We start from the raw sequence: 21531 nt of genomic DNA, 5'->3' as shown, positions 1-21531 counted from the left end.
TTAATTGAGATGTACAGGCCTTATATATGGCTTGTGACATCACATTTTCAGGTCAGATGGTACAGCTCCAATCTCATTGGACACTGTATCATGTGCTCGTCTCCTTTTTTTTTGTTGAGGATGTGACGTCATCTCCAAGGGAGGTCCATCACATCCCTAAAACCACATGGCTATATCACATGGTATTACAGCCAAGGGGATTGAAGATAATCCCATTGGTTGCTGTACCATGTAATAGGTTACATTAGTTCAAAAGGCTGTGACATCATCCCTTAAAAAGGAGGCGGGCACATGATACAGCGTCCAATCAGATTGGAGCTGTACTATCTGACCTGAAAATGTTACATCACAGGCCATATGTAAGGCCTGTACTGCACCGACACTTTATTCGAGCAAATACCCAGTATGTACCTGGCAGATACCTGGAATGCGCCGCTCCTCACCTCTGACAAGCCCCGTTGTGTTTGCCTTCCCAGCCTGGGTTCATGCCTGGCTGACGGGCGGCTGATCTGTTAAATGATAATGATTAAGATTTAATAGGCTGCAATGCTTCGCGTGTCTACCAGATGGCATAAATTCATGAATTGTAATGCAGTATATATATATACTGTGCAGTATTGCAGCCAGCGGGAATAAAATGCTTCAATCCCTGCCTGGAAAATACCTCAATGCACTCGGGCAGAAAACCGTCACAAACCTCAATACACCCGGGTATACCCGAATTCGTGGGACTAGCCGAGCTCGAATAAAGTGTGTCGCCAGTGTACGTCTCATTTAACAGGAAGAAGACGACGAGAGAACATCCTGTTCTGAATTTACCATTGGGTTTTGGATTGATGATGAAGATAGAAGATTAAAGAAAAGAAAGAAATAATGACAGATAGAAGATAAAAGAAAGAGGAATTTTGTTACCTGTTCCGAATCTTCAAGGTGGATGGTGTTGGATTGACTGATGAAGTCTCGGTAAGAGAGCTTCCTGATTTGGAGAGTCAACGCTTCTAAAAGTAAGAAAAATATTGAATGTATGTAATTTTATTTTTACAGTTTTTTTAATTGTATTTTTTTATTTTTTAGGTTTTTTATTTTCTTTTGACTGATAATGTATTAATCTGTGCCCCTTTAGGGTACAGATAAATACAATGCTAGCCAATGCATTTTTTGGCAAATGCTTGTTTTCTATTGACTGTTATTTTTTCTATTTCTGTTCATTGTTTGGATTAAATTGTTTTGAATTTGGATGGCTTATTTTAAGAACATTTTAGGATTGGTTAGCGTTTAAGTTATGTATTAGTTTTGTTGGCTACTGGTTTAAATTCATTAATTGATTTGTTGGCTGGTGTTGTAAATTATTTTTTTGTTTTGTTGGCTATTGGTTTTATTTGTTTAATAGTTTGCTTGGATTTGTTTATTTAATTGTATTGTTTTGGAATAACATAATTGTAATAATTTTGCTATTTTTGTGATAGATAATTATTTGTGATGTATTCTATTAGGCTATTTAGTTATTTTATTGTTGGGGTGTTTAGGTGCTTCTATATTATGTATTTTTGACCAAAATTATTTTTATTAGGTTGACCATTGAATGATATAGTGGCCTATATGCCAATATTATATGGGAATGATATACCACTGTGCTAATCAATTGGTATACGGTGGGTATAGTGGGTCCAGGGTGGGTGATTAGGCCTCACGGGTGGGTAGCGGGGGACGGTGGTTAACCCCTTAATTACTATAGCTGTTATTAACTGCAATGGTGATTAAGGGTTAGGGGCCATTTGAATGTATTATTTATTGTATTCTTTCTGGCATCGGAGGACATGGACCTGCAGTATGCTGATGAGGACGTCCTTCATGATGGCAGGGGTAAGTAGAAAGTTTTATCTACTTTATTTATGCTGACTGGCTAAAGTTTGATTTTATAATGGCCAAATGAGCTATTATCCATATCTGGATAATAGTTATTTTGCCGATTACTGTACTGTATGTGTTAGGGTGGGGGAGGGGAAGGTGTATTTATTGCAATGTATTCCACATTTTTTTTGCAACAGGATTGATACCGCAGGCTAGCGGGGACCCGCAGTCCTCTGGTATCAATCCTGTGTATAACAAAATAAAAAATGTTTTTATGTGGGGGCACAGGGGGTGGGTGGGTTGTGTATTGGTGGTTAGTACATATTGTAATGTTTATTGGGGGCAGAGGGGGTGAGTGAAGGGCCAAGTACCCAGGGTCGTTTTAAGACCTTCGTAGGCCCTAGGCACTTTTATTTCTAGAGGCCTGTGTGTCCGATATTTTTACTCATTGTTATGCTAATTTCACCGTTTGCTTGTTTCTTTCGATACTAGCGATATTTGGCATCGATACATTTGTTTTGATATTTAAAGGTATCGATACTTCGAAGGCATTTTAAATTAAAATTTGCTGTTTTTTCTTATTTTGTGCATTTTTTTGTTTAAGTATTTTTTCAAGTGAAATATTGTAGGCCCTAAAAGGTTCCTAGGCCCTAGGCACTGTGCCTAGTCGGCCTAATGTATAAAGCGGCCCTGCAAGTACCCCCTTCACTCAACCTCTCTGCCCCCAACAAAGTTGCTGTTGTTCCTTAAGCCCTTCCGCTAAGGTAATGAAGTTGCATGTAAATGCAGTTTTATTGCATGGGATTTATGCCGGGGGTCTCCGATGCTGATATTAATGGGTATCAGCTCCAGAGACCCCCGGCATAAATCTGATGCAGGAAAAATGCATTTTTTCCCCTAAGTCCCTCTTTCGCCCTTCTCGGCAGCTTTTCACCACCGTCCTGCCAACTTTTACTGGGGGGACGATTTTGAGAAGAAATCTCCATTCTAAAGCCGCGATTAGCCCCGGGGTTACGAGAATTGCGAGAGTTTGAAATCCTGCCGATAAGTGGCTTATCGCTGCTCGTTTAACGATTTTTTTTTTTTGGAAAAAAAATGCCATAAAGGGCTTTTATCGGCGACTTTTCTGGGCTTACGGAATCGCAGTAGGCCTTTTTGGCGAAAAGGCTTTGATAAGTGGCTTATCGGCACTTAGTGCATAGGCCCCCAGGTGTTATGTTATACATACCACTCCAGCAGATATTTAGTTGCTTTCAATAATAAACTTTGATTTTGGAAGGCCTTAAAATGCTGGACCTGAGCTGAAAATGATCTAGCCTTGGTTTACAAGGCAATACCAAGTAGAAACAGACAGACCTTCTACAGGCATACCCCGGTTTAAGGACACTCACTTTAAGTACACTCGCGAGTAAGTACATCTCGCTCAATAGGCAAACGGCAGCTCACGCCTGCGCCTGTCAGCACGTCCTGAACAGCAATACCGGCTCCCTACCTGTACCGAAGCTGTGCGCAAGCGGGGAGACTATAAAGCCTGTTACACATGCGTTATTTACATAAATTATGCACATATATGATGATTCAGTACAGTAGATGCATCAATAAGTGGGGAAAAGTTAATGCTTCACTTTAAGTACATTTTCACTTTACATACACGCTCCAGTCCCATTGTGTACGTTAATGCGGGGTATGCTTGTATACAGTGGATCTAACTACAATACAGAACAAACTCAAGGCAGCTTTCACAAAAGTATAAGTGAGTAAATTAATCAGGAAAAGCTTGTAAAACCATCGATAGAAAATATTTTTCATCCATACAATCAAATTGTAGAGAACTGACTGTTACTATTGCAAAGTATTAGGCATTTTCATGGAGGCCAAGTTCATATATACTGTAGCTATTAGCAAGATGGACTATAATTTAACCACCATAAATTAAAGTTTGTTTCGCTAAAATAGTAGAGATTGTTTTATAACAACACATATTTTCATTGTAAAATGCAATATGTTTGCTGTGAACCCCTTTGAAATGAAAAGACTCCCATATTATGAGTCTCCACGTACAGTACTTGCAAATATTAGATAAAATATTTTTTCATGTAGAATATTAGAAACGTTTCTAAAATGTTTGCTTTCCATTATACTTGGAGTATTTTCCCCCACTAAAACAATGGTGGGCCAACTCATACATCCAACCAAATCATCTGTGGATTTTAATTTCTCCATGACTCTTCTTACTGACACTTCCAGAGTTTCTTACTAACCTGGGTAGATGCTGATTCTATAACACGTGCTTAATGCAAAGATGCCAAAAGAAGCACATGACAACTTATTGGCAACAAATGAACACCTGTTTAAGGATAAATCGCCTGCATTCCTTTGAACATTCCCACCGAGTTCCAGGCTAGACATGAGCCTGGCTTTCCCAACTCTAACAAAACTAACTGTATAGTCATTAACAATATTGTTGGTATGTACAGATGTTTTTACTAACAAATTTCATGTTGTGCTAATATTGGTTATTCATTTTTAAATTTTTCTTTTTTTTTAATCTCTTTGCAGAAATGTGATGAACTCTGGGAAGACTTTCACCAGAAATTAGTGGATGGAGCCCTGTTAACACTTGATACATATCTAGGACAGTTCCCTGAGATAAAAGTATGTTACATATGAACCTATGTAAATACAGCTCAACCCCTTTATAATGCTGTGCTGGGTCCAAAGAATCACATCACGTTATAAGCGGATCGCGTTAGAAATAATGTATAATTGTATGCATTGTACAATAAAGTATTTAAGATACCAATAATCGTGCTGTAAAGTATTCATAAATACGAAAATTGGGAGCCACGCTTACATCGCGTTATAAGCGGATTCGCGTTGTAACGGTTCGCGTTATAACGGGGTTGAGCTGTATGCATTGATGCTCATGTTAAATGAACATGTTTTATATAAGTCATTATTCTCATTCTTATGACATAATAATTGGCCAGAAATCAGACTTTTCCTGCGTGATATCGTAATGTGCTGTTTAGGTTGGGGAAAAAAAGACATGTCCAATGAGTACAACAATTTCTAAAGTCTAATGTGGTATGATATTCATCCTATTTTGAAGTGAAACTTCTTTGCTGTGTTTTCATTGAAAAAAATCCTTGCGTTGTAACGAAAAACCGTAACGTGAGTGATGTCAGTGTACTAATAGGCGTGCGCCATTGTCACGCATTGCCATCGCGCTCACGCATGCACACAAAAACACTATGCCTGTCTTTCCTTCGGCGCGCATGGCTCGCATGCGCATAGGACTTCTCCACTTGCCGTGCAGAGGCCTCCTATGCTCAGTGCGCGTGGCGTGCATGCGCAGAGGCCTCCTGCGCTTGGCGTGCAAGGTGCGCATGCACAGAGGCCTCCTGTGCTCGGCGTGCATGCGCAGTAGGTGTCGGCTCTGACTCGGCGCGCCTGCGCTGGTGGCACCATCACACCAACAGCAGGACACACACACTGACTGACACACACACACACTGACTGACACACACACACACTGACTGACACGCACATACACACACAAACACACACACACACTGACACTTGCACACACACAGACTGACACACACTGACAGACACACACACTGACTGACAGACACACACACACTGACAGACAGACACACACACTGACTGACTGACACACACACACACACACACACACTGACACACACACACACACACACACACACACTGACTGACACACACACAGGAATTCACAGTTATTATAAATATAGTAGTGCAAATAACTAAAACACACGTTCTAAGCCATACTTCTTTGCGTTTTGGCACTGAAATTATGTTTTGATTTTTAATTAAATACATCACCATCACAAATACAATTTCTGTGACAAAACTGTGACAAAAGACAAATAAGTTTCACTTAAAATGCGCATGCTCGGCACACACAACATTGAAAAATATGTATATAATTCCCAGTGTAAAATTGACCAATTTTGTCTCACAGGGATTACAAAGGTCTGGCTGTGGGAAATGGCAATTGTGTAGTAATTTACACATTTTCACTCACTTTTTTTGCTGCTGCTCTAATCTCCACTAATGCAGTATTTCACCCACATCTATAATACTGCATACAATTCTGGTCATCCCATCTTAAAGGGACCTTATAGAGCGGGACAAAGCTTAAAGAAGGGCGGGGAAAAAAATGATATAAAAGTATGCATGTAGCATTTACCCTATGGGAAAAGACTAAAACATTAGGTCTCTTTACCCTGGAAATTGGCCAACTAAGAGGAGACATGACTGATTTATACAAAATCCTAAATGGTCTAGAGAGCAAAAACAGAAAACTGTTATGTACACGACACCAGAGCCAAGGGCACACACTGAAATGACAATCTGCCATATATAAAACAAATAAAACTGAACAACGTTTAACTCTGCGCACAATCAACCTCTGGAACTCACTACCACTCGTGACAGCAAATTGTATTAATAGTTGGGTCTAGATTTATTCATGGAGACGACGTTGATAGATTGATTCTAACAGTAAGGACATACAGTATCTGAAGGCAGAGCAAGTGATGCACTCACCCGGAACTTCCTCTACGGGCCACAGTGGAAGGCAGCATACTGAGCTTTGCTCTGACCAGTGACAGGAAGGGGGCTGCTGAAGGCAGGAGGTGACAGTAGACAGTACGTTCTCTGAACTGAAGTCGGATCTGGAAATGATTTATGATTACCCAGATTCCATGAATAAGTCATCATATGTTCTTCAAATAATTAATGGTAACTTTCAGGGTTTTCAGAAATTTACTTTTAAACTCCAATGCTGGGAGTAAGAGATTTCTCGAAACAAATGTAAGACATGCCCTCCTCAACCTGCAGTTAGATTAGAGAGTTTGAGTTTGATCGATGGCAGGAGGGGGGCATTATTAGACAGGAAGTGGGCCGGATTTGAAGGGGATTGGTAGCATGGAATTTCAGCATTGACGAGATTGTCTCAAACGGATCCTGCTTTACGAGAGTTATTATGTTCGTATGTATGTTTTAAAACCAGTAAAAATAGAATTCTTAACATTATATATTATCATAATAAGCATGACTTTGGCATATGTCATAACTAAACATAAGGTTATATTATCTTATATTTCTTATCAACTACCTTATATATCACTAATAATCAGGTTTAGTTGGCTGTATTTATCTAGCACTGTACCTGTTATTAGAGATGGGCACATTTTTGGGGCGGATTTGGATCTGCAGCGGATCGCTCAGCGGATTTCTGCGGATTCATCTCAAAAAGGGTCGATTCGCCTTTTGCAGATGAGTATTTATTATTACCAATACACTCCGCAGAGTCCGCAACCCGTCGACGGATTAAAATCCACAAAAGGATTTGGTCGGTTTTAATCTGTGGATTCATCAAAAACCACCACTGGATACAACCCGTGGACGGATTCGTAGATTCCAATCCGCGGATTCAACAATCTTTTGGCGGATTGATTCGGGGAAATCCGGGAAAAACGAAGTTGGGTGGATTCGATCATCTCTACCTGTTATCTACAGCAGGGGTGCACAAACTATTCCCCCTGTGCGCCCATGCCTGCTCTCCCCCCTGCTCGCACCCTCCCCCCCCCTGGCTCGGCACTGGCGTCAAATGACCCTGCTGCATCATTTGACGCTTGTTTACCATGGCAACACGTCGCCCAACACAAAGTTAAGTGAAGTTATAGAGGCCTTGCGCGGTTCCCCGGCATGTAATTGAAATGCCTTCGGGGAAGCGCGTGGCCTCTTTAACCACTGTGTCCCCTCCCAGAAAATCAGTTTGCGCAACCCTGATCCACAGGATATGGTTGCTATTTTTTTACTAGCTAATTTCTTAAGTAATGCTGAAAAAAAAAAAAAAAAAAAGCTGTGTGTGCTGTGCACGCGCATAGTAAGTGAAACTTCTTTGACTTTTGTCACAGAAATTGCATTTGTATTGGTGATGTTTTAATTAAAAATCAAAATACAATTTCATTGACAAAACGCAAATAAATTTGACTTATAATGCACGTGCTCGGCACACATCCCCTGTATTAGCTATTTGCACTAAGTGTGAATTCCTTGTGTGTATGTGTGTCAGTCAGTGTGTGTATGTGTGTCAGTGTGTGTGTATGTGTGTCAGTCAGTGTGTGTGTGTGTGTCAGTGTGTGTATATGTGTGTCAGTCAGTGTGTGTGTATGTATGTATGTATGTCTGTCAGTGTGTGTGTGTGTATGTATGTCAGTGTGTGTGTGTGTATGTATGTCTGTGTGTGTGTGTGTGTGTGTGTGTGTGTGTGTATGTGTGTCAGTCAGTGTGTGTGTGTATGTGTGTCACTCAGTGTGTGTGTATATGTGTGTCAGTCAGTGTGTGTGTGTATGTCAGTCAGTCAGTCAGTCAGTCAGTCAAAGTATGGCAGTCAGTGTGTGTGTATGTGTGTCAGTCAGTGTGTGTGTGTATGTGTGTCAGTCAGTGTGTGTGTATGTGTGTCAGTCAGTGTGTGTGTGTGTCAGTCAGTGTTTGTGTGTGTATGTGTGTCAGTCAGTGTGTGTGTAAATGTGTGTCAGTCAGTGTGTGTGTGTATGTCAGTCAGTGTGTGTCAGTCAGTGTGTGTCAGTCAGTGTGTGTCAGCCAGTGTGGGTCAGTCTGTGTGTGTGTGTGTGTGCGTGGGTCAGTCAGTGTGGGTCAGTCAGTGTGTGTATGTGAGTCAGTGTGTGTGTGTGTGTGTGTGTGTGTGTGTGTGTGTGTGTGTGTGTGTGTGTGTGTGTGAGGAGGGTGTGGGTGGTGTGTGTGTGGGGATGTGGGGGTATGTGGGGGGTTGGGGGGGGGGGGTGGGGGGGGGGAATGTGTGGGGGGGGGTGTGGGGGAGGAGTGTGGGGGTGCTGTGTGGGGGTGTGCGTGGGTCAGTCAGTGTGTGTGGGGGTGTGGGTGGGTCAGTCAGTGTGTGTGGGGGTGTGGGTGGGTCAGTCAGTGTCTGTGGGGATGTGGGTGGGTCAGTCAGTGTGGGTGGGTCAGTCAGTGTGTGTGGGGGTGTGGGTGGGTCAGTCAGTGTGTGTGGGGGTGTGGGTGAGTCAGTCAGTGTGTGTGGGGGTGGGGGTGGGTCAGTCAGTGTGTGTGGGGGTGTGGGTGGGTCAGTCAGTGTGTGTGGGGGTGTGGGTGGGTCAGTCAGTGTGTGTGGGGGTGTGGGTGGGTCAGTCAGTGTGTGTGGGGGTGTGGGTGGGTCAGTCAGTGTGTGTGGGTGTGTCAGTCAGTATGTGTGGGGGTGGGGGTGGGTCAGTCAGTGTGTGTGGGGTTGTGGGTGGGTCAGTCAGTGTGTGTGGGGGTGTGGGTGGGTCAGTCAGTGTGTGTGGGGGTGTGGGTGGGTCAGTCAGTGTGTGTGGGGGTGTGGGTGGGTCAGTAAGTGTGTGTGGGGGTGTGGGTGGGTCAGTCAGTGTGTGTGGGGGTGTGGGTGGGTCAGTCAGTGTGTGTGGGGGTGTGGGTGGGTCAGTCAGTGTGTGTGGGGGTGTGGGTGGGTCAGTCAGTATGTGTGGGGGTGTGGGTGGGTCAGTCAGTGTGTGTGGGGGTGTGGGTGGGTCAGTCAGTGTGTGTGGGGGTGTGGGTGGGTCAGTCAGTGTGTGTGGGGGTGTGGGAGGGTTAGTCAGTATGTGTGGGGGTGTGGGTGGGTCAGTCAGTGTGTATGTGTCCAGCTGCAGCCAGGGGCAGGGTGTAACATTGCGCATCACCTCTCCCCCCCTCTCCCCCCCTCTCTCTCCCCCCATTCTCTCCTCCCCCACCTCTCCCCCCCACCTCTCTCCCCCCCCACCTCTCTCCCCCCCCAACGCAAATTCTGCACACACACCCACCCCCCCCCCCGCACGCAAATTCTGCACAAACACAACCCCGCAGGGGGCCCGCGAACGCCTGCGTCAGTGGAGGGTTGAATGGCGCCGCTGCCAATGGGCGTTAGGAGCGTGTGGGTGGAACAACGCCGCTGCCAGCCGCTTCTGCGCATGTGTGGCATCCGTCAGCGGCGCCATCACAACTGCGCATGCGCGGCATGGCAGCGGTCGTGGAACAGGCGGGCCGTTAGGAGCGGCGGAGGCTATCGCCGCTGCATATGTCAGCAGCCGGGTGTGTGGGGAAGTGTGGGGATGCGGCAGCGATTAGGAGTGGCGCCGGTGGCTAACGCCACCGCCGCCGCATGTGACAGGGGACGTGTGAGCGGAGCGGTGTCCATTACATGACGTCACTTCCGTTTCACATTTCGCCCCCCATCTATCCAGTTTTGTTCTATCAGGACTAGGTGCCACGAAAGAAGTTTCACTTCAAAAAGTTATAAATAAGCCAGCATTTACAAATCAGTTTAGAAATACAAATTGAATTATAAATAGCAAAAACTTTGGTCTGATGCTGCGTCCTGAAAAATTGACACTTTTGGTGTATAATTATTTCTATTTGTTTGTTTTATACTTTGTATATAAACATGAGAGGTTTTTGCTGATCTTTTGCCTAAATTAAGCAAAGACACTACCCACCCATAAACATATGAAACCAAAAATAATCTCCATAACAGGTCATATTTTCAGGAGTCAGCATCAGACCAACATCTTTAAAATGATCCAATAATGTTGTGTTGTTAGTGAGATTGTGAAGCTAATTCAGTGTGATACTTGGCCAGCTATTGGATGAATCAGTGGTAGAAATTATGCTTCTTGTATTATAATTCATGTGCACTCAGCCCATTCCTTAATGTAATTATTTATAGTAAAATTATGGTTTAGTAGCAAAAACCTGATTACATTGTACAATAAACGGAACATTTTACTGCATATGTTATTAGGACAGAATTCAAAATCTGCCAGGTGCAGCTATGTGCTCCAACTTTCAGACATGACACACTGTACATAACATTTAATATACAGCACAATGAGTCAAATAAATCAAGCTGCAGTAACCTAAAAATGTACTACTAGCGCCAAAAAAAGGGCCTTGTTTTTATTGTGCAATACATCAACGTTACACCACCAAAAATAAAGCACTTTTTATCGGACCTGTTACAAGTATCGGATTTGATAATAAACAGGCATCATGCTGCATTTTTAGGTAAAAGCTACCATACATCAGGTTCCTATATTAATCAGAAAAGGATGAATGGCAGAAATACAGCAAATACGTTATCAACTAGTCCAGGCTGGAGTTATCCCTGTCTTTCCTATGTATATAATGGCCAATGCTTTTAATACAATGCTTTACTAGCCACTAATGGGGGCAACGGGTATGGTAGTGTCATAATTTTAATGTATTAACCCCTTTGGTGCCTGTGATATACGTTGGTAACCACAGACATCAAACGGATTAATGTTATTTCTATCATAGGCATCTGTAATAATGTATATTACAGAAGCCAATGGTAGAAATATAATCGCGATGTGGGTAATTAACACATTACAATGGCTGCATTAATTCCCGCTTTGTGATTTTGGCTGAACATCTCACCTGCTAAATTATTACTGCAATGTTGGTGAATCCCATCGTAATATTGAGGTAATAACACTCGTCATTTTATTTTTAACGGGTGCGATATTAACTCCACTTTAATGAAGTTTGATGTATCCGGCCCAATATATGCCTACTGCTGCGGCCGAGTTTATTCGAGCATTTGCCCGTTCTCGGCCGCAGCAGTAACCTGGCGCGCGCCGGAGGGTGCCGGGCGCGCGCCGAAGCAGCGGAAGAGCGCCCTCCGATCGGGGCGCTCTCCCTCCCGCTGCCGGGACGCCGGGTCCCCCGGAACCCCCTGCCGCCGTCCCCCACATCGCGGGACACCAGGGCTCCCTCGGGGAGCCCTGGACGCGCGTGCAGGGGGCGCAGGCACCCGATGACGCGTGACCGCGCATCGGTGATGCGCGGCACGCTGAGGGAGTGCGGCTAGCACGCCGGGGCATCCCCCGGCTTGCGGTGCTAGCCGTGCACGAATTAAACGTGTCGGTAGTGTAGATCCGCAAGAAGGTGCTAAGCTTTATCAGATATTTACTCCCATTTTAGCACCCTTGTGTATATCTGGGCATATGTAGGAGATTTTAAAATGGCATTAGTATTTTTTTACTGAAAAATTGTGGTTTATATGGACAGCTGTTGTATGTATGTATATCTTTATTTATATAGCGCCATCCAGCTACATAGCGCTTCACGGCAGTAATACACGTGACATAATAATATAACACATAATGGTAATAAGAGCTTCAGACATGACAGTAACAAAAGGAAGGGGGGGTCCCTGCCCCGAAGAGCTTACAATTGAAGTGCTAATTAGGGAGAACACAGAGACAGAAGGAGGGCATTCTGGTAAGTGCGTCTGCAAGGGTTCAAGTCAGTGCATCTGAGATGTATAGTACCAGTCAGCGAGCTACCCATATGCTTCATTAAAGAGGTGTGATTTTACATAGGTCGTAAAGATGGAGAGAGAGGGTGCCAGTCGGATTTTGAGGGGATGGGCATTCCAGAGGTGTGGGGCAGGCAGTGAGAAAGGTTTTAGGTGGGAGAGGGCTCAAAATACAAAGTGGTAGACAGAAGACATCCTTGGGCAGAACACAAGAGTCATATAGCAGTGTACAGTATAGCGAGAAACTAGGGCTGAGATGTTAGAAGGGGCAGAAGAGTGTACAGCCTTTATATAAACCTGTTGTAGTATCTACTGTATGTTGTAGTAAACATCATCTGAACACTGCTTAACAAAGTTTGTCAAAACTTTGTGTAGTATTCTACATACTGTATGCCCAGACTTATTCTGTTTGGTTCAGTACTTTATTGTAAATCATACAATGGATTAGATTATGTATAACAGTATATATTTCAGTGGATTCCCAAGTAGATGGAACATTTTAAAGTCTGTATTTATTCCAATTTGATAACATAATCAAGTCAGAGAACCTTGTTGTAATGCTTGGCCCCATTAGTAACAATTATATCAGCCTGTTCCAGTTGAAGAACCCCTTTCAATTATTTTTTTCCTCTACTACACTCCTGTTTTTTGCAGATGATAAATCCTCATACAATTAAAAATGCTGCTCATGTTTCAGGATACAAATTAGGTAAATTGTCTAAATTACAGTAGGACAATTCAACAATGTATCCCCAAATATTATTTACTTGTAAAAAATACATCCGGTACATACAATATATATATATATATATATATATATATATATATATATATATATATATATATATATATATATATATATATATATATATATATATATATACAGTGTTCGACAAACCTATAAATTTGCACGTCCCGGGCGAGTGGATTTAACATCGTGGCGAGCTCCTATTGCCCCAAGCAGCACACGTGTGGTACTAGGTGGCGAGTAGATTTTTTGGTGATTTGTCGACCACTATATATATATATATATATATATATATATATATATATATATATATATATATATATATATATATATTCTAGGCCATTTACTAGATTTAAAGAGGTGCAATTATTGTGAACACTAGTGAAATTGTTCACGGTGATGTGACGCAGCGGTGATCTCTAGTTTCCAATGTTTAGTAGTCAGACTCGGCAAGCATGAAAAGTAAGAATAGGAAGATCAGGAATCTACCCTTCCTTTATGTGCAGCTACACTTTTTATATATGCAACTAGTGTAATACAGCGCTGGACTTACGCATAAGGTAACTAAGGTACAGCTTAGGGCCTCACAATATGAGGGGCCTCAAAAATAGAAACAAATTAACGCATTTCAAATGTTTTAATCGGATGATAAATAAAGAGGACATGGGAAAAAATTCTCTATAAATATGGACATTTTCATTCAAATGCGACCCTAAGCATCATGAGCATCATGAAACAAGATGTTTTAATACTAAAATTAATGTGATGTGCAAACACTGTTCATTTTAACGTTACACCGTCATCTTTATATATAACAATGCCTCTATAATGCTTTCATTCGTTTCAGTTTCATGTGTACCTTTTCAATGGTCGCCTCCTTCAGAATAATAAATGTATTTCAAATTTTTGGGGCCTTTTAAACTTGACAGAGTTTGCAATAGGGCATCAGCAGGTCAAAGTCTGGCCCTGAGCTAATGGCATCCTTAAGGCTGTAAGACGCTACAGAATGATGATCTCAGTGTAGCGGGGTACCCCCTGCTACTAAATCTACCCAATGGGCTGGCAGTAAACCCTGGTGTTCACAGATTTGCCTGTAGTTATCATGGGGTTTTCCCCCTTCATCCATTGGTGCTGCGCTTGAGTGATGGCACGGGGTGGCATATCCTGTTGTGGCTGGGCCAACGAGATGCTTAAGGACAGGACCGCCCTAAAGTTGGGTGGTTGTCCTTCCCCATGAGGATGGCAGGTCACGACTGGGAGCCTGAGATTGGGGCCTTCCCATGTGCTCTTCCCTCCGGGGAGTAGAGTGACTATACCTCTGCTAGGGAGGTGGGGAAGAGCTAGGATGGCTGCGGGTGCCCTAGGCCCATAGTGACTTTCCAGGGACTATTTCCGGTGATATCTGAGAGAAAAGACTGTGATCCGGCAGGTGACTGCTGAGAACTTGTATTACTGCAATAAGAGTAGTAATAAACCCGTTCCTGTTTTGCAATATACACTCCTGTCTCATGTGTGTGATTTAATTGGGGGGAGAGTTACAGTTCTACCGTGGGAGATCGCCTCCATATCCCTGGAGCCTACGGCAGATGGAGGCGCTGCATTGGTAAGTATTATGTGGTGTATGGACCCCAGAAGCCTGTTCCTGAGTCCCAAAGTTACCGTGGACGGCTCAGCCTTCTTGTTACCAACAGGTATGCACCACATACACCCAGTAATGGCCCCGATATGCGAGGGGGGAGAGCAGGGGGGAACACCGTTGCATCAATATTTAACAGACAGCATGAGATGTAAAATTATGTAAAGAGCACAGGGACTGATGTGAAGGACAGAGTTCATTACCATTATTAACAATGTAAGTCTCCGGCAGTGTATACTGTAGGCATGTAATCACAGCCAGTCAGCTACCGTATGTCTTGTAATTTGCAATGCATCCGCAATAAACCAATGCAAAGTAGATTAAATATTAATGCCAGTTTTAAGACGAATGTGCCTCAGGGACTGTGATTGTTATGCTTCACCAAAGAAATATATCGTGTTTGCTTTTGTTTACTCACCCCAGAGGTTTTTTTTCTCTTTAAATTCATTTGTCTTTGTTATTTCAAGTTATTCATCACTTCCTGTTGTTGTATTGAACAAGCAGAAGTGGTTACTTTGTGGCTTAGACATGCGTTGTTTCATGCACAAGAGCTAAGCTCTTTCAGGCATGTACTCAGTGTGGGGGTAAATGTTACTACCCTAGGAACAATGCTGCCTAAAAATCATTTATTTTTATAATTCAGTTATTATGTAGATTAACGCTTTCTGCGTCAGATATTGCCAACAGTGAATGTTAGGAGCTCCATGAAATAAGGTGTTAGAAATATTACAGTACTAAGTCCTGGAGAAATGTAGATTCATTGGGGGAGATTAATTAAAAGTTGAACATTAATATCTGTAAATATCAGCAATTATTTTTAACTTACCTATTCGCCAACGGCATATTGCCAGCTGTAAAACAGAGGCTTTTAAACGCTGCAAAATGTTGGTAATATTTTTAACAAGGTACGTTCAAGCATGAGTAATTATAGATGTTACTTTTTCAAATTTCAAATACTACACCAGGGTGGCATTAAGCCTATCTTGACTGTGTAAACGATGGCCACTTCATACTCAAAATATCCCTAGAAACCTGAAGTATGTAATAAACATAAACTACATACATATTTTATTACATTTTACCATATTGACCCATTAATAGCTCAAGTGTCTAGCTAGGCATGGTACATCCATGCTTAACTTGCGCCTACAATCTACTAAGGAATTAATACAGTCCTAAACTAACATCACTAACAATACAGTAAGTAACATGACACCCCTGATAGAGCTGGTAAGCCACGGCATTCATTATTGATATGTATCTGCTACCTCAGACCTGGCAGATTTTTATGCAGAAGAAACAATGGGTTTGAAGCTCCAATGTGGGTTAACACACGACACCATGATCCCACATGAGCAACCATTGAAGTGAATTGCAGTTGACAGACGTTTGCAATGTGATAAACCTCATCGGAGTTTAGTGAATCCCGGTGAATGTGAGAACAAGGTATGCCCAGAAAGTTTGATGTGTGCATGTAACTACATCTTGACTTCTATTGATATATTTCATGAATAGTAAGGTGGCACATTGAGCAATAGCAATTACAGTACGTTGATATATTGCTACAGATGTCGTCAGAATTACCTTCCACTGAGCCACTGCAAAAAAAAAAGCAAAATGCTGTGGCTCTGGGTAAAGTGCCAGAGAGTCTATTATCTTCCGGATGCTGTTGTCGCATTCCTGCAGCTTCCTACAGCAGCAGGGGAAATAAGTCTGGCTACATCTGTATCACTGCAGGGCTACACTTTATATTATTAAAAAATGTAATTTCAGAACAGTTACTGTATGTGCAGAAAGGAGGGGGTGATTGCCTGGTGTATTATCTTGATTTCATTAGCAACAGCCACATTAATTTGAAGTACACTATACATGATACTTTGTCAGGGAAAATAAAGAAAAAGTATGCTGTGACTTAATACTGTGTCAACTTTGCCAAGGTTCTCGCCTCATTTCTCTCATCTGCTAATATTGAGCTAATACTATTATCATTTTTCGTATGTAGCACTGACAGTATATGCAGTATTGTAACATAATTTTGCTGGCAGAGTAAATCCCTGCCCAGGAGATCTTAAAATCTAATTTTGGTGCCCAAGGCACAGGGAGATAAAATGACTTGCCCGAAATCACAGGGGGTAGATATTCAGAAGTCTGTTAAATAGTTAATGATACATTACAGTAAATTCAGTTAAAGTCTCGCTAAGTGCTAACAGGCATCTTCAAAGCTCAGTAACAATGCATTAAGAGCTGTTTTCAGAGGTGACAAACACTTGCGTTACTATAATGGACATTAGTACGAATGTTATGCAAAAGAGGTGTTCCCTCTAACAACGCATTTCCTAAGAGCTCTGTTATACTTCACATAGGGATTTAATGTTACGTTAGTTAGGTCATAGTTAAAGGTGTCGTTACTCACATCCAGACCCTGAAATAGGTATTTTACAGCGTCTGGATTAGTGTAACACCACAGCTAGGTTTGATTTAACTATCATATTGTTATATACTAAGTTCTTTCCCTCTCCTGTGTTCTCTTTTTATATTTTAATTAAACACTTATTCAGGGTCTGCATGGAATGAATGCCATACTGTATATGGGTAAGACTGGCTTAATGTCATGTTATTTGAAGCTAACTCAAGGCAGGGATAACTTCATATGGTGTGCTAATGAGATCGCTAACGAGCATGTTTTTAGCTTTGTGGATGCTCATGAAACCTAGAGTATTTAGGTAACATCAAATTGGTAGCCCAGGTTTAACAGACTTCTGAGGATCTACCCCAAGGAGAGCTGACACCGGACTTCATCTGCTTCAAAGGCAGCATTCTTACCACTGAGCTAATCCTTCAGTAGCCAGATGCAAGTTGTACATGTTTTTTTTTTCTAAGGCCTCAATTATACCAAGAGCTGCAGGCCGGCAGCGCTATCTTGTGACATCACCCTGTGCTGCCGCCGAGCGGTATCTTGATTATACCGAGGAGGCTTGGCGGAGGCGTGGCCGTGAGCTTTTCGCCCTCATTGGCTTAACCGCTCGCGTGACATGGCCGTCTCCAGAGAAAAACACATTTGGAAGTCCCTTCCCCAGCCGTCCGCTTTGCAGTCCAGCGCACAGCGACCGTCGCCATCCGTATGAGCACTTTAATTGTATTTATGCTAGTTGTTTTGGCGTCACGCGCGTTTTCGGTATAATCACGGCCTAACATGAAACATCTATGAGAAACTTTATGTGAAATTTCAGCTTTGAAGTTGTTTATCATGTGTTGTGCTTAAAACTTGTTGCAGAATCGGATTTCCAAGCGGAGCCGAAAGCTGGTTGATTACGATAGTGCCAGACATCACTTGGAATCCTTACAGAACTCCAAGAGGAAAGATGAGGGAAGAATCACTAAGGTAAAGGAAAACAAAAACACGCTGTTAATGAAAACAGAAACCTTACTGGAGATTCCATATTTTCTGCCTTTTTGTTTTTGCTATATGGGAGGTAAGTAGCTATGGGCATAGATACGCAAAGAATACGGATGAGAAGGGATTTATCCTCATTTGATTGTCTAATCCTTAAATCTGTGTAGTTTGTGTTAATTCCACAAAAAGTTTGACCTTTGCTTTCTGCCTCTCTACTTATGTAAGTTTTGTTTCTGATAGTTCAAATGTGCAAATAATTATCTGGAGAACACAAAAGAGGTGAGTTTTTTTTCTCCATTTGATGATATGCAATTAAATGAATGTTTCAAATGAATTTTACAAAAAAATTGTTTCCGCTAAAAATCATTCAATACAACCAATTTTGCAATATATTCAATTACAGCTGCAGAGGCCGTTATTCAAAACAAATCACGCGTTGTGTACATCGGAATACCGATGTCATGACGCGGGATGTCTTCCAACCTTACCGCCTTAAGACGCAAGGGCGGTGAGTGCAGAAAATGGCATTTTAGAATTCTGGTTTTAAACACCTTAAATTGACACAGTAGCACAATACTGTACACATTGCAATTCATTAATTTCATTGCACACAAAGAAACAGAATCCATGAAATTCAACGAAGCAATCGCGATAAGCGCGGATGCCTGGGGCGATTGGCTGCGTTCATGCTGCGAGGGGAAGAGCAGAGCAAACGAAATCGTCGCCGTGATATATTTGAATAACGGCAGCGGCAGCTGTTCAGTACAGTACATAAAAAGTCGTATAACCTTCACTTTCATTTCTGATCACCACCATTAACTGGCCATATCCTGGGTTTTTTCTTCTGATAATCTATTGATTTGTTAGAAAATGTATCAGATTTCAAGAAGTTGCTATTGTGAAAAATGGTGGAATTGATCATGAAGTTAAGCAAATGTAATTCACACATACTGTATCTAAAGATGTATCCAACATTATTGCAATCTGTGGAGCGCTGCAGTGGGACATACACAAACCATCAGCGGAAGAAGCGGACACTGTTTTGAATCAGGCGCGCTTAAGAAAGGGGTAACGCTACACACCATTTCACCACGGGTTGCAATACCGTTCGGCTTTGACATCTGTGCTTATAGCTATTAGCCAGAATGAGAACTACATATATCACACGCCGGTATGGCTTAGCGCACCTGATACTCCCATTAACTACACAAGTCTTAAAGTAACCACAGATTTGTACAGTGTTAATTTTACCACATTCCACAGCTTCAGGGCAGAAACATAGTTTATAAAGAAAGTAAGGGAAGCTTTTTGTATTCTGTAGGTGAAATAATTATTAGAGCCTTTCAGTTCTACTTGTCTGGCAATTTTCATAAGAACAAAATATGCTTTATTTTTCCAGTCATTTAGTACAGTAATACAGCCAGAATCTTGTCAGTTGGTCCTTTATTTTATGACGGGTAGAGAAGTGCCACAGGCAAAGCAAAGGCTACGTACATACCCCTGGGACAAGTAACAGCTGTTATTGTTCATATCAGTTATTATAACAGATGAATTAAAAGAATGGAAACTTGATGCCCTTTTATTGTTTTGCTCTATAATGTATGGAAAGTGGAACCGGGTTTCTTTGTCTGATGGAGTGCTAGTGTCTGCATATACAGTAGTAGACCTTTCTGCCACTTTGTATGATAAATACTGTAAGAGCATTAAGTAGAGATGCTTGAAATGTTTGCAAACTGAAATTGCCGTTAAAAATATATATATATGATGGAATGGAACCCTTAGATCACATGATAATGTGCCAGGCATGATGATCATGTGATTTCCAGTAGTTGAAAAAAAAAAAAGGTTAATAAAGAACTGTCAATTTAAAAAAAATGGCAAAAGTTTTCACTTAAAAAAAAAAAAGAATAAAATTAATACAACTCGTGAAATTTCTTCGGAATTGGCAGTACGTACCTAAAATTTGCCAAACGGTTTGCAAACGAAAACACATCCAGTTCACATATCTCTAGCGCAGAAATTCCTACTGTATGTCAGTATTTTGAGCCTCCCAGAGTTCATAATCAAGTGTCATTTCTTTAGTTACTGTACATGCTACTTTCAATAATGTGTGCGAAGATAAAATGTTACATACTAAATCGCTCTGAATAAATGAATGTCCCTATATCCTGACAAACAGCAATATATTTACATAGTCAAAGAAAAATGAAGACTAAGCTTCAATTTCATTATTCTTGGTCAGCTTGGCTGCGATAACATTAGAATGTTCCATGATCTAGTAGTTAGAGAGACCTAAATACCATAATTACAGAACATCTACGCCTAATAAAAGTGATATGATTCAGCTTATATGTAACCAGCCACACAAAAATAATGTATGTATATTAACTGCAGGCAGAAGAAGAGTTTCAGAAGGCTCAGAAAGTATTTGAAGATTTCAATACAGACTTACAAGAGGAGCTGCCTTCCTTATGGTCCAGGTAATAGGTGGTATTAAAATTTTGGAACCTGACTGCAATGAACTGAGAAAGTAAAAGTTTTATCTTACGTGAACTTCATTGCGGTAAAACAGCCATTAACATCTCGTTAGGGAGCTTTGAAGATCCTCGTTAGCACTTAACGAGACGTTAACTGAAATTAACGTCTTAAGTCACTAATGGAGCTTTGTGGATCTTCCCATAAGTAGTGTTTTGGGTGACAGAAGAATTACAAGGAAAAGCTACGTTTATAGGGCCAAATTATGAGGGTAATTGTTTATAGTGGTGGTAAGGAAGTGCTTTATTGTATTGTAAAGGAGATTTTTCAGGAGTGCCTTGAAGATGGGGAGAGTTGGAGCTTTGTGGGGGTTCGAAATGTAGGGATCAAAGAGCACTAGAAACATGTGGAATACCGAGAAGACGGCTTTGAGAGGAGTGTAGGAGGCAAGCAGTTAGCTACTATAGAAGCATTTTAACCAAGCGGTGCTAATGTATGCCATAAGACACCTCCCACTGCTGGAACACACTTTATGGCATATTCGCTTCACTGGGCCCTAAGTGTAGAGTAGCACTGCTTAGTAAATTTGGGCTGTGATCAGAGATGAGGGCAGTTATATACAGTAGGCCCATATTACTAAGCAGGGCTATGGCATAAGACACCTTTAAGCACAGGACTACGCCTTTACAACCAATTCAAGTTATTGGCCCGAGAAGTGTTTTATGACATAGTCTAACTCAGAATATATGACCTATATTATGGACAGAGAAGTAAATTGGTAACAAAATGAATCACTGTGACTGATACAATATTTTGATTAAGCAAAGTGACTGACAACAGTTTGATCAAGCTAAAAGGGTCTGACTTATTGTTATTGCACATTGCGCATCACAATATTTAAATTACTTAATGAGTGTAACAGATGTTCAGGGTGCATCTGTGTTCCAACATCAGTGGCTAATGTATATATCTACTAAATTTGTGAAATTGTTACGCTGCAAAAAAAATTTTTGCAGTTATCTCTTAGACTTTACATTTTTTTTGCA

General features: G+C 41.6%; 1 protein-coding gene across 8 annotated transcripts in view; it reads left to right on the top strand.

Annotated features, from left to right (window-relative positions):
* The window catches only part of LOC142487400 (amphiphysin-like), a 266254-nt gene that overhangs the window by 168670 nt on the left and 76053 nt on the right, over positions 1 to 21531 (top strand). For 4 of the 8 annotated variants that reach the window (XM_075586647.1, XM_075586653.1, XM_075586646.1 and 1 more), the window contains 4 exons: positions 4411 to 4506; positions 17891 to 17998; positions 18251 to 18289; positions 20405 to 20490. In XM_075586647.1, the coding sequence (XP_075442762.1) occupies positions 4411 to 4506; positions 17891 to 17998; positions 18251 to 18289; positions 20405 to 20490 (329 nt within the window). Of the gene's footprint in view, positions 1 to 1838; positions 1864 to 4410; positions 4507 to 17890; positions 17999 to 18250; positions 18290 to 20404; positions 20491 to 21531 lie in introns of those variants that run through there. The other 4 variants (XM_075586654.1, XM_075586650.1, XM_075586649.1 and 1 more) reach the window with 2 other exon arrangements.

This window comes from Ascaphus truei, chromosome 2 (genome assembly GCF_040206685.1).
Source record: "Ascaphus truei isolate aAscTru1 chromosome 2, aAscTru1.hap1, whole genome shotgun sequence".
NCBI lineage: Eukaryota > Metazoa > Chordata > Amphibia > Anura > Ascaphidae > Ascaphus > Ascaphus truei.
This window is presented reverse-complemented; position numbering and strand designations above follow the sequence as displayed.